Source organism: Corvus moneduloides, chromosome 12 (assembly GCF_009650955.1).
Source record: "Corvus moneduloides isolate bCorMon1 chromosome 12, bCorMon1.pri, whole genome shotgun sequence".
Taxonomy (NCBI): domain Eukaryota; kingdom Metazoa; phylum Chordata; class Aves; order Passeriformes; family Corvidae; genus Corvus; species Corvus moneduloides.
Genome location: NC_045487.1, coordinates 16,265,267 through 16,282,864, shown reverse-complemented (window position 1 = coordinate 16,282,864; position 17,598 = coordinate 16,265,267). Strand labels below are relative to the sequence as shown.

General features: G+C 42.2%; 2 protein-coding genes across 5 annotated transcripts in view; one reads left to right on the top strand and one right to left on the bottom strand.

Annotated features, from left to right (window-relative positions):
- ANKRD27 (ankyrin repeat domain 27) overlaps window positions 1-17,598 on the top strand; it is a 55,075-nt gene that overhangs the window by 1,884 nt on the left and 35,593 nt on the right. The window contains exon 1 of one of the 4 annotated variants that reach the window (XM_032121656.1): window positions 10,216-10,312. The exons of 1 other annotated variant lie outside the window; for it this stretch is intronic. The gene's annotated coding sequence lies outside the window, so the exon portion shown is untranslated. Of the gene's footprint in view, window positions 1-10,215; window positions 10,313-10,355; window positions 10,398-11,989; window positions 12,098-17,598 lie in introns of those variants that run through there. 2 more of the 4 variants (XM_032121655.1, XM_032121654.1) reach the window with 2 other exon arrangements.
- On the bottom strand, window positions 5,744-10,165 carry RGS9BP (regulator of G protein signaling 9 binding protein). Its single transcript, XM_032121659.1, has one exon. The coding sequence runs from the start codon at window positions 9,721-9,723 to the stop codon at window positions 9,010-9,012; it is 714 nt and encodes a 237-aa protein (XP_031977550.1). The 5' UTR covers window positions 9,724-10,165; the 3' UTR covers window positions 5,744-9,009.

Sequence of the window (17,598 nt, the reverse complement as noted above, 5' to 3'; positions counted from 1 at the left end):
CCCCCTCTGCCATGGCAGGGACACCTTTCACTATCCCACATTGCTCCAAGCCCTGTCCAACCTGGCCTTGGACACTTCCAGGGATGGGGCAGCCACAGCTTCTCCCTCACAGGGAACAATTTCTTCCTAATATCCCATCTAAACCTGCTCTCTCTCAGGTTCATGCCATTCCCCCTTGTACCTCCAGGCCCTTGTAAATAGTCTCTCTTCATCTTTCTTGCAGGTTCCCTTCAGGCACTGGAAGGCCACAATTAGGCCACCCTGAAACTTCTCCAGGCTGAACAATCCCAATTCTCTCAGCCTTTCCTCATAGCAGAGATGCTTTATCCCTCTGATCAACTTGGTGGCCTCCTCTGGTTTCATTGGCATCCACTGGTATTAAACCTTGCGGGTCTGGTTCTGTAGGCATTCTTGCAGGGGAGTGGAAATGGGACGTGTGGCTGGCACAACACTGCTGTCTGCAGCCTCAGACGCACAGAGAATGCCAGGGCTGGCCTAGAGCTGCAGTGCTGGGGTTACAGCTCTCTCCAGGACTAGAGCTCAGCATTCAGAGCAGTCCTTTGGACCCAAAGACAGCCAAGTGCAAACTAAGGTAAACTTTCTTCCCTACTCCACTTGCTGCATTTTCCCACACATTTCGGGGGTATATAAGGCACCTGTTCTGCTTGAGAAGGTGCCGTTTCTTATCTGAGGGTCAGCAGGTTCACCCTATTGCTGGCAATTTTTTTGACTTCCTTTCAGTATTGTCTTAGGAAGAGTAGTTCAATACCCATCCATGGCAAAGCTGAACTCATCTCATGTGAAATTCCAGGAGCATGTGAGTCTTTAACTGACCCAGTTATCAGGACCGGAGGTGGCAGGAGGTTCTGAGAATGAACACTCAGAAACTCTCTGAGCAAAGATAAAGGATGCAAAGGGATGTTTTGCCCTCTTCCAGTTTCCTGCTAAGAAAGGCAAAAGATAAGGTCTTTGAGTGTATATCTGCCCCCTCAAAGTTACAGCTGACCTGCTGGAGGTAGCTCACATGAATATAGTCTTACAGGCAAATTAGGTGTAAGGTTATCTATAGAGCATCTCCAACTTAGATGATTTTTTTCTTCAATCTGTTCTGCTAGTATGCAGAGCTCATCTCACTTCTACTTAAAATTTCTGTAGCCTTATGAGTGATTTCAGAAAAAAGGAGAAAATCTGAGGAAATCTATTACTAATCCTCAAGCAAGCATACCAGTTTATTGCATTACTGTGTGTAAGGATTCCAGCACAAGGACATTATGCTTCAAGGGCCAGTTGTAGGCTGGGAATACAGGGCACTTTAGTGTGGAGAGAAGTCTCCCCATAGCAGGAATTAGCTAGATACATGTGTGACACTCAGTCAAATGTAACAGAAGGCTGAAGAGTCAGAGGTCCCCTTCAAATTAAATGATAAAAAAAATAAAAAAGGTATTTTTGCTAAAAAATTTAAGAATTCAGCTGTCTTTCATTCTTCTTGTATGCCGGAACATACGATTGTTTACCTAATGGACCCCAAATACTTCTGTATTTTAGGTTGGTTTCAAAACCAGATTATGTTGTATTGAAAAAAAAAATCCTTCTGAGTGATGCAAAGGTTGCATCAAATGAAATACCATAAGATTATTGCAGTGATAATAATTCTTTGTGGCATCATACTTCAGCAATGCAGAGGTTACTTCAACATTTTTCTCTACACTTCACTTACTGCCTTACAAGAAAAAGAAAGCATAAGTTTGTTTAAAAACAAAGGGTTCAGGTCACTAGATATATGGAAATGATTGTCAAATTAACTTTCTGGGGGTTTTTTGTACATTCTTAGCAACAGAATGACTTCGTTCCTTTTGTTACATCACTGCATAAATTATTTTGCCCAGACAGGTCAGTGCAGATCTCACCACTGTAATAATTAATTTCAGATTAAAAACAAGGTCCACCAACATTTCATCATTTAATTTAGTTTACATGCAATCCTGTGAGTTGGAAATTATTATATTAAGTCAGTTCTTGGTTTAATTTAGATGCATCTTTGTCCCCATGCAGATGTAATATCTACAATATTGAATTTTGACAATTTTGAGTACCAAAAAATGCAGAGATTTCACTAGGCTTTTCTACTGCTTCCTAAACTGGCTTATTTTCAGTGTTGTAGAATCACAGAATCATTTAGGTTGGGAAAAAAACCCCCAAGATCATTGAGTCCAACCACAAACCCAGCACTGCCAAGTCCACCACTAAACCGTGTCCCCAAGTGCCACATCACATCTTTTAATTGCCTCCAGCTATTTCAAATGGTATTTCAAATACCTCCAGGTCATTTCAAAATGACATGCTAAAGCTTTCAGCTCATATAATATCAACAAATAGGCAGACTTAATAATTAATATAAAAAGTAAATAGATTATTCACTGTATAGGTTTTCAAGTATTGTTTCCAAATTGTGAATAAGTGTCAAACCTAGGAAATGCAGGTTTATGATTATAACACCATTATATCAATTGACTAAAAGGAAAAATAAAAAAACCAGCTAACTTCATACAAAATGATATTCCAACAAATTAGGCAGGTGAGAAAACTAGGTTACAGATAGTATTAACAACTGGAACTGTTCTACTTCCAACAGGTGCATAATGGATTACATGTTTTATGGAAACAGAAATTATGGTTCTAATTCTGCATCTTTTAATTACATGAATAGTTTTCACACATGTAATTTCTTGCCAGACTGAGTACTGATGGCATGTTTGAGGAATCATTTGGAGCACTCCCTCCAGGACCCAGAATTCAAATGTATATAGCTTAAGTTACACCTGCAATTAGCATATTAGATTAAGTTGCTAAGGGAGTATCATGTTTGCTGTCTCTGGTAGGCCTCAGTCATATTATACAGTATAAATAGTTAAGTATTTTCTTTTGTCCTTTTTTTCTTATTTCCTCCTTTCTTCCTTCTTTTCCCCAAGTTTTATGCTATTTATGTATAGTTTATATATAGATTCTTCTGGATCACACAAAGGAATTGCATTTGAATTTTTTTTCCCTGAGACAATTATAGATGACTGTAAGAAATGAGGTTTACTATTCTTTCAAAAACCCCATGATTTTTAAAGTCAGCTTTTTGGCTGTGTGGTTTCTTAGTGCTGTGGCACATCAGTGAATTCAGCTGTGTGTGCTATTTGAACATTTGTGTGCGAGAGACAGACTTGACTGATCAGAGACTCCAGCAATAATTTCATGCACAGTGGAAATGATCAAAATAACAGACCACATTTATACCATAACTGTGACTTCCATTTCTGTGCAGCAGAATTATAACTAGCTTTGAGAGGATTTGTGAGTTTGTTTAATTTGGTGGAGATGTTATTATTAAGTGTATGATAAATAATGTCATGTAGTGCAGTGTAAATAAAAGAAAACATACAATTCAATGGAAGAGAACAAAGCAAAAACCCACCGGACCCTGTGGAGGGTTGAGAAGCCAATTTCTGTCACTCTGGTAAATCACAGTAGATATTCTGACAAATGGCTGGAACTGAGCAATAAACATAATTGCATTTGGGAAGTGGCCTCTGTGGGCGACAGATTCAGAGATGCTGCGATTGGATTTGTGTTTGCCTACCTGGCTTCCAGTCACATTGCTTCCAGCATGAAACGCTCGTGCTTGGCTGGCTGAGAGGATCCACCAGGGCCCCGATGCTGGTTAAATGCCATGCGACCTTTCCACAGGTTCAGCAGTGGCCGCTGCTGAAGCTGCAGCCCAGCTGCACCCAGTACCACAGCAGAAAGCTGTAAGGATGGATGATGGAATCCAGCCTTGTGGGACTGCCTTCTTCCAGAAGAAAGTCCCTTGTAGTGTGAAACCAAGGGAGAAGAAGATTGTCTTTTGTAAAATGGATAAAAACATGTAGCAGATTAAAATATTTTTACTCTTACTCGGTATGAGTTAATCAGGGAATGGATAGTCAGTTCCACTCAGGGATATTTTATATACTTTGTCCCACTGGGCATAAGACACTTTCTTTTTTTTTATAGAGAGGCTGTAGTTTAAGATTGGGAGGCTGTTGTATATAACAAAAAGTAAACTTCGCTATTTACTACATACATCCATCTCCTTTCTTCTTTTGTTCTTCCCTAAACACACATGGATAATTTTATATGAAAGACATTATTTTCTAATCCCACTTTTATTGTACACTTACCACAGCAAATGCTGCTCACGTGTGAACTATTTTGTCCAGATCTCTTCCTGCATTAAAAGACTTACATAATCGTATTGAGAGAAAGCACTTAGAGATCTGTAATCCACTGGTTTTACTGAATGACTTTTTACATAATGAAAATTTGTGAAGGGTAAATATGTTGACTAGGAGTTCCATTAGCATTTAAATAGAAGGTACTTCTGGAAAGCATACGTAAACAACACAAACCTTCCAGAGAAGGAAAAGCAAGCCCGTCACCAATCCTCTCTACAAACAATAAGCACATGTTTAATTTTTAATCTGAAGGCTAATTACATCAGTCATTTAGTCCAGTTTTAAGTAATTGCATTACTGTAAAAACTATTTTCATATTTACATGAAGAATTTTGAAAATAATTTTGTTTTATATTCATGGTGCTGAAGTTTAATGTTACTTTGTTCACAAGATAAGGAGAATCACTTTAATTGTGGTCCTGTGTTCCTTTTGTTACTAAACTAGGTAACAGTATAATGGGTTTTTATGGTGATAGACTGGAAATCCTGGAATGAAATTACAAATTGCTGCATTTTACAGACTCAGTTCTGATGGTTTGTTGATCATTGGTGTCACCAATAGCACAGGACCAAGTTTCACTTTTGCTAAAGTAAATGCCAGCTTTGCTGGCTGAAAGCGACAGAGTTTGGATCATAACTCAAGGAGAATCCAATTGTTAGTCCAGTCTAGTGTGTCCTCTGGTTTTCAGATTGTCCAAGCCAAGGGTTCTGTACTGAACACTGGACAAGCAGTGCTGAAGGCAGCATCATCTGTTAGCCTAGATGTCATTGTAGCTGTTTCCTAAGGCAGGGATTTCTTGACTTTTCAGACTGCTGATTCCCTGGCAGTGTAAGTTAAGCTACATCACTATTCAACTTTGGGAGCTTGAGAAGGCTGCAAACAAAACTAATGAGAGGGTTTAGCACATTACTTTTATTACTATGGTTGAAGCAGGAACTTTATTTTAGAAGAGCCTACTATAGATGAGCTTTATTAATATTCCAGCTTTTCAAAGAATCATAGAATGGTTTGAGTTGGAAGAGACCTTAAAGATCATCTGGCTTCAACCCCTGCCATGGGCAGGGACACCTTTGCAAGACCAGGTTGTGCCAGGCCCTGTCCAGCCTGACCTTGAACACTTCCAGGGATGAGGCAGCCACAGCTTCTGTGGACAACCTGTGCCAGGGCCTCCCACCCTCACATGGAACAATTTCTTCCCAGTATCTCATCTGAGCCAACTCTCTGGCAGTGTGAAGCCATTCCCCCTTGTCACTCCATCCCTTGTAAATAGTCTCTCTTCATCTTTCTTGCAGGCTTCCTTCAGGCACTGGAAGGCCGCTATTGGGTCACCCCAAAGTTTGCCTTCTCCAGGCTGAACAATCCCAATTCTCCCAGCCTTTCCTCACAGAAGAGGTGCTTTATCCCTCTAATCAACTTTATGGCCTCCTCTGGACTTGCTCCAACAGGTTTTGTTTGGTTTGAATTACTGCTGCAAGCAAACCAGTAAGTTATAAGGAGGTACTTTATTTTAAGTTAAATAAATAGTGACAGTAACAGGTTTGCATTATTCAAAGTGTAGAAAATACCACCCATGCACAGGCAAAAGCAGTGTAGTTCAAGTCAGGAGTAAGATTTTAGTATACAGCAAATTTAATGTGTGTATTCTGTGAATAAAAACAAAAGAACTGAAGTAGATCAACACTGATATTAATTAAGCAATGACCATCTTCTTTTACATTCTCAGCAATCAGCATGAGAGTATGTGCTTTTTCATCATGCTGCTTCAATATAGAGTATTTTGAAGTATGAATTCCCATTTTTCACTTACAAAATAACATTTCCAGTCTCCTTCCAGTTGCATTTCAGTAGGGGAAAAAAATGAAGACTGCAAATCTATATTTCTTCATTTAAAGGAAGCCTCAGTACTTTTGGGCAATGGTGGTTTCATTTTGTTTTGGTTTTGTGCAGTGTTGTGCCAAAGTCTGTCAGGTGGAACGAACACGTGTAGGAGATGTTAGGGAGGTATCTTTTCAGCTTAGCCCTGGGAGAGGGGCCCCAACAGAGATGAATGGCAGGCACTTTATCCTTGTAGACAGTGCCAATCCTCTCTTAAAATTCTACTTAATCTATTAATTTCAGATAGTCTAAATATAAGGTGATACAGATTTTTTAGGAACAAACTACTGATGAATTAAGTTGTAGCCAGCTTTGTCTTACAATTTGAAAATTCTTTTTCCAAGGTCAATCCTTTAAATAGTACTTGTGTGCATATTCATAATAAAGCAAGACTTATATACTTAGAGGCTATTAATATGAATTCTTTGAATCCTATAGCAAAAAATCCAAATTAAAAAAAAAAGCAGTGGAGTGAAAACTTACTGTTTACCCACTCACTGAGGCTTGCTTTTGAAGATGACCTATTCTTAAAAATTCTTCTACATCAATAAGCATGGATAAACTGTTTATCTGTGGTTAGGTGTGTGGAAGATATCAAGATAAAGGCAATGAATGCTGTCAGTGTTACCATTTACTTATCCACCAGAAAACAGACTTGCATTCATTACTTGGGGTTTGACATGTGGTTAAATGGTCTGATTTCACAAGGTAAATGGAGTTTTCAGGAAGCACAGAATAGAGCCCAACTGCTTCTCCACCTTCCCGTGAACTAAGTGAAAGGAGAGTGCAAAGAGTGGAAATATCCACAGATCCTTAATGACAAGTGGTGGCAATCCAAATAGGTATGATCTCCTGCAGATTTTGCTGTATTTTCCTTAAATATGTTTACTCATTGTGATTTTGAAGGAGATCATCCAATTTAAATGAACACTCAGCAACTACACCATGTCTAGGCAGGCTGGACCTGTAGCACTGATAAATACAGACTTAGTTATAAAGCTGTCGGGGATCTCTAGGGACATAGATTAACTACACATAAAACATATCCCATGGAATGAGTGAAACACAACAGAAAGGAACGTAGAGTTGTCTTGTAGCACTCTGAATTCCCAAGAGAATGGAGTTAGACTGGATGCAGAACTCATGTTATCCTTCAACATAAGGATAATCTATAGCTTTGAATTCAGGTCTCCACTATTTTTTTCTCACCTACAAGTGACCAGATTCAAATACACTTTTTTCCCCCCCCATAAATTCAGTTCTTTTAAAGAATAAACTGTTTGCTGCAGTTTTTTGAAGTATGTTTAGTTCTTAACTAAAAATATTAGGTGTTCATGCATGTTGTCAATTTTATTTAACAAGCATGAAGACTGTTCACAAAACATGTCCCATTATTACTTTTTGATAACGTGCCCATAATAATCAATGAAGAAAAATAACTTCTTAAGACCCCAATATTATGGGGTCTTTATATTTGGCTGTGGAGTGCCCCATACACCTATGGCACCGTAGCACATGTACCAAGCATTCCTGAATGGACAACGTGTATTCACAGCACTAGAAGGTATTTCCAGAAGTAAATAATAAATACCATAACACATAAATCCTTTTACAAAATATTGTAAAGCTTCTCTGCTAAGTAACTGTCAGTTCCCACAGTTTTACATTTAAATGTAAATTCCACAGGGAAGCACTGGAAAGCTTTATGCTGTTGCATTTCCCTCCCAGAATTGTAGTGTTATCAAATGGGACCTATCCTACAGGCTTCCTGCTTCCCAGATGATTAATCAGACATGACTGAGGTATGAAACTGAGACACATTTTTAGCTTTGTCTGGATTTCTGCAATTTGGGAACTTGCAGAAATGTGACTGTACACATTCAAGCATCAGTCCCTGCCTGTCAACAGGAGAGGGGATCCCGTTGGGAAGGTCTGCTTTAACTTAATTTTTTTTTGCTAAAATCTATTTTCCAATGTTACTGCAACTGCTGTGGGTAGATTCATTGCTCCTGTTTTCATAATTAATCGTGAAGTGCAAGCTGCTGCTACAGAAAGAAAAATTAGAACCAGTAGCAAGAATCAGCCTTTCTGCAGGGAAAGATAAAATTGTGGTAAATGTGAATGAAAACCATGAGGCTTGCTAGTATTTTTCTGAATATGCAACTCTGCCTTTTTTCTATTTGGATTTGGAAAGCGATTAGTCATTCACATATGCTGTGCCAATTCATGCAACTGGGTTCTGTACAAGCCAGTCTAAATCAACAAACAGTACTCGGTATCAATCAGGGGTCTCTTTTCTCCCCCCCTCCCCAACCATTAACTTGTCTAAAATAGAGGTTGCTTACATTCCTTTATTGGGGTTTTCATCCTTACCCTTTTCCTCCACTCAATAAATATTTTTGTATTTGATGGGAAAAAAGAAGTATTCTCTTCACTTGGTCAGACAAAACACCCATGATAGCCTTCAAATTTATGTTACTCTCCAATACTGTAAACAGTGACCAGCAGCAAACAGCAGAGCCTAGTGAAGAACAAAAACCACAGGCTTCTGAGAATAGTGATCTATTAATAGCAGGCAAATCCCTGTTACAGTCAGTAGTGATAATACCCTGATACTTCGCTTAACTGTTACAAGTCCAGCAAACGAAGACATTCTATTCTGCAGGCTGATTTGCATCCCTTTTCTTCAAAAAGCATGAAGAAGCAAATAGTACGTTTTAGGACATCGAGAGGCAGGAGTTCTGCTTTGTTCTTTCAAGTGCTCGTTTTAAATTCTCAGCTCATCCAAGTGACACGTTTTGAAAGTAAAGGTGAGGCATGAAACACTCCAGAGACAGGCTGGAGAGGGTTGCTTGTGTCAGAGCTTGCACCACCCTAAGACAGTTTTACCACACACACTGCCAGGACAATGGCGATAATGAGCACAGCAGTGAAAATAATCCCAGCTAGAACCTTGCTGATATCGCAGAACGATTTATTTTCCTCCACAGAGATCATGCCAATAGAAGAAGCACCCACGCTGATGGTGGATTTCAGTTCAGCCCCTGGGTCTTGCTTAGCCTCTACTGTCCACTGGGGGACATTGACCTTCATCTCCATCTCGTACATCATCTCTCCTACCTGGTTGATCTCGTTCTCGAGGTCTTTCAAATCCACCACGTCTATGTTGTGCTCAGCCTCGTATTTCATGTTCTGGACGCTCATGGCGCGGGCGGCCACGCCGGAGGTTCCCCCGCTCATGCCCGTCTGGATCAGGTGCTTTTTGGGGACGTTTAGCGGGAACTCGTGGCCCAGCTCCAGGGCTCTCCTCATGTCGATCTCCAGGATCTCTAGGCACGTGGAGAAAATCACCCATAGCCTCTCGAACTCGGCTTTATCTTCCTTACTCACGCTTTTGTCCTTCAGGACCGTGGTGAGCTTGTTCCTGTTGGCCACCGCCAGCTCCTGAGCTTTCTGCCGGGTTTTCTTGAGCTCCTCTCGCAGGTTCTGGGAGTCCGAGGTGCCGCCGATGGTCAGCACCATGTGCCGGTAGCAGGCGGTCACCTTGTTGAGCGCGTCCAGCAGCGCCTTGCACTCCTCCTTCACCATGGTGGCGGTGGGGGCCGTGCCCGGTGCCGCCCTGACTTACCCGGTGCTGGGCCCCGGGCGCTGCCACAGCTGGGCGCTACCAGCACACATGGCAAGTGCTGCCTTCGGGTCGCGCCTGCATCCAGCACCCCGTTACCCGGCTGGTCAGGCGGTGCCGGCGCCTCCAGGAGCCCGGGCGGGCAGCGGGGAGCCGCGGCGGGCGGGCAGCATCGCTCCCCGCGCTACCGCCGCCTGCAGCGCCACCGGGGCGGCTGGGTCTGCGCCGCGCTCAACGGGGCGCTGCTGTTTGAAAAGTGCTAAGCGCCGAGGGTGGAGGAGAAAAAAATATGAAATTAAAAAAGCCAAGGCTAAAGCTCTGGGGAACGGTAGCCGGGCAGCCGGCGGTCCCCGCCGCCGCCACTTAACTCGCCCCAGCTGGGCGCCCGCGCGGTCACATGGCGGGGAGCGCCCGGCCCGGCCCTATAAGCCCTCGCAGGCTCCGCCTCCGCAGGCAGCAATTCCGCGGTGCTCTCAGCTTCTTGCGTGCTTCCCTCCCGCCGCTGCTGGCCATTGGCTTCGCGTGGCCGTGCTGGGCCCGCCCTGGACTCCGGTAGGGCTCGGCCGGGGCGCGGAGCGGCGGGGGAGGCGGGCGGCAGCGGCTCTGCGGCCGGGGAGCGGGGAGGCGGTGGTGTTGTGTGAGTAGCGCTCCTGCTCCGGGCTGCCTGCGGCTCCCGCTGGGACCGTCCCGCCGGGGTGGAACCAAGGAGCGCTCCCGGCCCGCCGTGCCGTGCCCCGGGAGCCGCTCGGCCGCGGCCTGGGCGGCGGCGGGGCTGTGCCAGCTCGGCCTTTGCCCTGGCCGGACCGCAGCGGGGTCGGGCCGTGCGGACACATGGCCCTGGTCAATGATCACTGCGGCAGGGTCGGTCCTCGCGGTGTTGAGCCCCAGTGTGCACGGCAGGTTGGTCCTGCCCGGCCCCTCGGCTGTCCTATGTGTCGCAGACGCTCCGGGACCCGGCTGGGGAAGGAGCTTGCTGTTGTCACCCGTAGGAAGGGCCGGCGTGCGATCCGTTCAGGGCACCTGCAGTTAGCTCAAGTCAAGCAACTGCACATCAGGAAGTGCAGGAAACACGCCAGTTGTCACTGTCAGAAGCGATGCTTCCCCAGCTGCCCTTGGCAGTGTGCTGGGTACAGCACGGTGAACACTGATGGGTACTAGGCCGTGCTCGTGTGTGCATCCAGAGGGACGGAGGTAATGTGGAGTGCCACTTGGTGAACTGAGCTGTGTTGTGTCTAGCACCTGATGTGACTGCTCTAGTGGGCTCCTGGAGAGCTTGCTTGTCACAACGTATGCTACTGCATATGCCCCAGCGTTTGTGGGTAGCTGAGTGGTTTTGTGATGCTACAGGAGCTTGAAAAAGCTGTGAAGCCTCAAGAGTCCCACAAGAAGGGGAGCGTGACCCATTCCCTTATCTTTTATCACTACCCTTGCAGGGTGATGTGTGTTATGAGCAAGATAAATTGCTATGAGGAACAGAGTCCAGGCAGACTGGCTTTCTGCTGCTGAGCCTAGCCTGAGGAGTCTTGTCTAGACTATGTTCCTCCTTTTGGATTTTGGTAGCTTGGACTCTACTGACTGGGGGTTTTTGTTTGTTTATGTTTTGTCTTGCTTTAATTTTGGCCCTAGTTCCAAAACCTGCATAACTTCTGCAGCAGGTTGCTACCTGTGGAAGAAATTGCTTCTTAAATTTGTGTAGATTATCAAATAACTACCAACTAAACTGAATAGCTTTCTATCAAAATAAATGTTGGTAGCCTAAAAGAAGCAAACCAGTCATGTCTGTTTCCTTGTAGGAATAAGGAAACAGGGATGATTTTGACCTGATTGTGAGTGAAGTCTTGTAATTGCTTAATCATTGTCAGGTGGAAAAAGGATTAGCTCTGGGTTTGAATCTGGAGTCCTATGTGACATAATTGTTAAGCTTATTGCTGACTAAATTATGCATATTTGTGTGTCTGTTTTATCGATGTTTAAAATCTGCCACAGAGCACTGAAGTTGTGTGAGAACCTGGAAGCCACTTCTTTGAAAGTCCCTGGGAGTATTGGTTCAGGAACATGTGACTATTTAAACGTGAAGGTAGTAGCAGTCATAATCTGTATCAGGTCATGCCTAAGTACATGTTTAGGTGTGTCATGTGGGAAGAGCCTGTTATTTAGATTTGTTCTAATTCAAGTTCAGCTGCATGCAGTTATACAATTTGCTTAGATTGTGGGAACTCTTAAAATTCAGTTGTTTGTCAGTCAGGCATGATGTTCTGAAAATCCACATCTTGATACTGCTTTCAAACAAGATGCTGACTAGCCAAATACTATCCTGGGAAAGCTATTAGGATGGAGGTAAAAATCCTTAGAACTGACTTAAGAAGCAGCATAATAAGTAGTAGAAGAAATGTATTTCCTGGTTCTGTGGCAAAGCTTTCTTGCAATAGATGTTAATGACCATATTCTTACTGTGCAGTACTCTTAAAACTGTTTGCAAAGTATTCTGTGTGGCATCTTGAACGTCACTAATTAAATGTTACAGCCTCATTTTAATACTTTCAAGTAGAATTTTAGGTAAATGCACGTTTGTTTTGCTTAAATGATTGGTAAGCCTTATCTGAGGGGCTTTTGGAGTAAGCTCATATACTAAGTTTGGTCTGTAGACTGCTGTGGCCTGGGAAAGCTTGAAGCCACTATGAAAAGAAGAAGGGAAATAAGGATGAAATACAGCAAAAACGAAAAGTGACATTAACCCCTTCCCTCCCCTGATCACTGATAAACTAAGCACTTCTTTGAATTCTGTGATGTGCCTTCTTCTAAGCTTTTTGCTTGCAAAGTAGTGAGGGGATTTGATCCACAGCAAAAATCTTACTTTATGTTGTGGGGGAATGTTTGAGCGATACTTCTGTATCATGATGTTTACTTTCAGGAGGCTTTTAATTAGGCTGTTACATGTTGCATTGTGTAGCATTTATACACCAGTGGTGGTTAAATTTTACTAGTTAGAGCTTACCTGCTGAATCGTTTTCCAGCCTTCCTTACCCTTGCACCAATACCTAAATGAATGAAAATATTTGGCTTAAGTAGACCTCTGTCTATTTCAACTCCATAAGAATTTATCCCTCCCCTCCAGAGGGTGGAGTGGAGTGAAGTACCAAAGTGCTGAAACCTCTGAGAGCCTGAGGAGGAGGTGACCTTAAATACCACTCACTAGTATTTGAAGGAATCATCCTTGTTTGAGAAGCTGTTTTGGGAACTTTGTGTTTGTTGTTAATATTCTCCCTCTAAATGTTCCTTGTAACTGTTGGGGGTTCACTGAACAGCACTTGCACTTTGTTCTGGGGCTTGCTTTGAGTAGCTCAGAGCTGCATCAGAGAATGTAATGCAGTTTCAGTAGTGGTAAGACAAAGAATGAAACTTCATTGCAGCCACTCTGGTGGATTTCTAAACCTGTGAGAAATGGGAATCTAGTGTCTACCCTGTTGTGAAAAGAGAATGCAGCTTGTACCTGATACTAGGCTAATGACAAGCAGGATGATCTTGAATAGGTGGGAGTAACTGGATAGAAGTGGGAAGCTTGGCTGTTGAACGATGATCCACACATATTGAAATGTTCTTCCTCTGGGGAAAAGGAGTGATTGACTGGGCCCTCATGCCCTCATGTCTGGGCCAAGTAAAAATGTGTCCACATCAAATGATGGTGCAAATGCTCTGTTAAAATATAAAGGGTGAACCTTCTTACAACTTTTCATGAGTGAACTCAGTTCTGGAGTTTGAGGAGGGGCTCATCAGAAGCTGTGCAAGATCTGGTACAAGCCCATGTGCTTGGTACTGGCCAGGGCTGCATGGTCTGGGGGAGGCCTGTCCAAGGAGGGTGGGAGCAGTGGGAGCAGGGCCAGAGTTGCCAGGCTTAGAAAAGGCTTGAGGGGTGTTGGGTAGAGGCAAGACCCAAGCCATGAGATCCTGTGCCAGCTCTTAACCCTTCAGTGGAAGAAATGTGTGCCTGGAAGGAAGATGGTGAGAGAAATTAGCATTTTCCTGGAATGCGCATGACCCCTCTCTTCCAGACTGGTGTTCTGGGATGATAAAACTTAGTTTTTCACTGATTGCTAGTTAGCCTTGAGCTGACTGATGTGAATTCACCACTTTGTAATCTGATAATTCAGAGGTGCTGCTCCAGCATACTTCAGTTTCATAGAAATCAGTACAAGCTGAACCTGAATTTAAAAGGATAGGAATAGAATTACTTATTTACTACCTCGTGGTGAACAAGGTGCACTGGAATGTGTCAGGTGTTTTTCATAGGATGCTCAACACTCATCCTTTAGGTTTTTTAAATGCTCAGAAACAATTTGTTTTTATTTTGAGATGAATGCTGATGTAGAACTCAGGTTCATATCGTAACTTCTGCCCAGAAGCAGAGTAACCTGAGGAGTAATAGCACTGGTAAAACAGGGACTGTAGTGGTAACTTGAGTTTTTGGACTGAGACTACTTAAATTCCAATGTTAGATTCCTGTTTGCTTGTAAAGTGCACTAACATATGCTCACCTTTGGCTGTTCCTTCTAACAAGTGGTGCTCTTAAGGTGTGTGGGGGAACCACTTCTGTTAAAAAAAAAAAAAAAAATCAGAACTGGGGACAGTTGCTTCCTTTTACTTTTTTTTTCTTGTGGAGCTGTGTGGTTTGCTAGAATTATGCATTTCTGATAAAGTTTGTACGTGTATTTCTCTGCTGCTATGAGAAACTTTTAGTTGAGTAATGAGTCGCTTATCATTTACTCATTATTTTGAGCACTTCAGCAAATATCAAGTTACTAAGCCTTACTTGTTCCTGTTGTAGGTATTGTGAGCTAAGTTGATGTTGTCACGTGAAACTTGACAGTATTGGTAAAGTATAATTGAGTGAACTTATGCTTCTTGCCATGCTAATAGATCTGATGTTGAAGGTTTTGGAGAACATGGCGTTCTGCTTCCTTGAACCTGGACGCGTGTGGAGAGGACACAGAGGTGCTTGATGTTAGTATCCCAGTGTAACATCCTAACTTGCTGTCCTGGAGACATTTCAGGTTACTGAACTAAGCTAATAATTTTTACTAACTTTGGTAGCTGTTTTTACTTTGTTCTGCTGAATTATCATTAAAATGCCATGGTGAAAACACAGAATATTATGCTGCTCGGCATTGACTATGTAGTGTTTGTATACACAGTCTCTCATTCTGCTATGAAAGGCATTTTCTTTGCAGTGTGTTTTGCTAAGTCTTTAGTAGGGATGTAGCAGGATGTTGAGAAGATGATGTGCCTAAGGTTTGAGTAAATAGTTGTACAAGTTGAATATGGACATGAGGTAACTGTCAAGTAACAATGCAAGTACAATGACATCATCTGCTTTCATGGCTGTTTGTCTAAATTTCAAGGTACTTCTTAAAAGGAACTGAAACGTGCAAGCTTTGGAAAAGGTCCCTCACTTGTTCGTCTCTAAAAGAAAACACCATCAATGACAAAATGAACTGTCAGAATTTATTCCTATTCACTGTTTTCAGTACTGAATGTAATTAGGCTTCATTTCCAGTATTTTAGAGAAAACAGTGACATGCTCAGATTCCATGTTTTTCATTTGAGCTGTCCTTTGTACCATAGTTATATCATTAGAATTATCACTCTGCTTTTGATCTAGAGAGGATTTGTCTGTTGTAAGATTATGATTATGGGTTTTTTTTAAACTGTAACATAATGCTTATTAGATTGTCTGTCTGATCCAGCTAGCTTCTGTTTTTCCAGCAATTTGAGCTATTTCTGTGTTTACAGGCATGAAGCCATACACTGAAGTGATTCAATTTAAACCTTTTACATAACATTAGTACTCGAGTATTGCTTTACTGCTCAGCATGATAGAATTTAGTGAACTTCATAGCAAATATAGCTTTTGATAGTTTTAATGAGCATTCTGTTAAGCATTAGTCAGTTCTGGTAATGTATATAAGGCTTTGTGTATTTTCTGTTTTCTCAGTAAATCTAAAGCTGTCCAAGGTGCAACTAGAAAAGTAAGTCTGTGTCACCCCCAAGTTAAATTAGGTTGAAGCTGGATGTTGTGTTCTGCCAACAAACTCTTAATGGAGAATTCTGATGTGTTCCTGGAATTACAACAATGCATTAGCCAGTGTTTTTCAGATGCATTTAACTTTTGGGGTGGAAAGAAATTGACTTAATCTCAAAAATGCCTGAGCTTTGGGGAGGCTTTAATGTACTCTCTTGAATATGTAGACTAAATTCCTTCGGTTTGCTTTTTTGTCGTTGTTGTTTTTGGTTTGGTTTTTTGTTTCGGATTTCTTGGTGTTGTTTGTTTTTTTGATTTTGATGACTTAGATTGTTTCTACATCCACACTTCTGTCTTGCTGGAGAATGCTGTGAGAGGTTGGAGGGCCAAGTGAATATAGTAACTAGACTGTCTTAGGTAATAAGTATTCTACCTGTTGTTTTTCATACCCACATTTTAATCAGATATGATGGCTATCCCCTAATGAGACACTGAACAGCTGCAGGGGTAAGAGAGAAAAGGGAAGGAAATTGAGAGTTGTGATTTTCAAAACAGTACTAATGTGGCCAGTGGGGGTTGTTTCCTGCTGTGTAGGAACATGCATGAGGGGAGCAGTTCAGAGCTCCCATCTGCTCTGCTCAAGGAGGGTGACAAATACCGTGTGAACTAGAAGTTTTACCTTCCTTCTTGGGGTAGAGCATGCCAATGGCACCTTAGGGGCATTACAGTAAGTGAAATGCCAGAATTCAATGTTTGAATGCAGTTTCTTTTCACTCCTTGCTGGACCTCCAAGTGTGATTCAACCCTGTCAGTAGTTCTGTAGTAAAAGAATCTGTGGCTGCAACTAAATGTTTAAAAATAGTTATTTGTGGTGTGTAACTCATGAACCAGGAACTGAAGATGATGATTTCAAACTCTTCCTATGATGGTCCATCAGCAATGATTCTTAAAGTACTCCAGCTGTTCATGTTTTTTTCACGTGCAGACAGTGATTTAAGAGGTCAGTCAGACAGCAAGCTTCATGTAGTCAAGCTTTCTGTGGGAACTTCTCCTCACGTAAATCTCTTCCACTTGTTTTGCCAGGGAATGAAGTGTTACTTTAAATTTCTTTCTAGACAAAGCTTATCAGTTGGTGGTTTGTTTTTTTTTTTTTTTTTTTTGGTGGTGAGATACAGGTTTTTTGATAAGGAAGATTTATGGTATGTGTTCCCTTCCCCTCCTGTTATGGGAAGAAGTTTTTGGACTTGAAGATTTGTTAGGCTGAAAGGCTGGCAATAAAGCTGTGGGAGACATTTGTGCACTGCAGTTTTAGCACTGCAGTCTCATGCTTGGTTGCCTTCTTGTGTCAATGTGCTTTTTTTTCCCTGACATAGTATGTGATGTGCTAACAGCTTCTCCATCACTGTCTTGGGGAGGATCACAGCAGTCTCATCTTCTGCTGCTTGGCCAGATACATGAATTCACCAAACTAAAGGCAGATGAAGATGCTTCAATGGGACAACTACATTAATGAAAGCTTGATTTGGAAAGTGTCTAAAGAGACCATGTAATCCACCCTCACAGCTTCGTTATGTCCACTATCACCTCTAGTAAATGTTTGTCTGACGCATTCTTGGAGATTTACAATGTGAGAGACTTGACAGCTTTGCCAAGCCATGTGTTTATCTTCCCTTTTGAAAGGTATTTCTGATCTGTAAGCTAAGCCTGTTTTCTTCAGTTAAGGCCTACTTAGATGTGGGAAAAATGCCCTTCACTGAAAGCTTGATCCACCTGTGGGGAAAAAAATCCTTACCTGCTTCATGCAGTTCCTTAATTATAAACA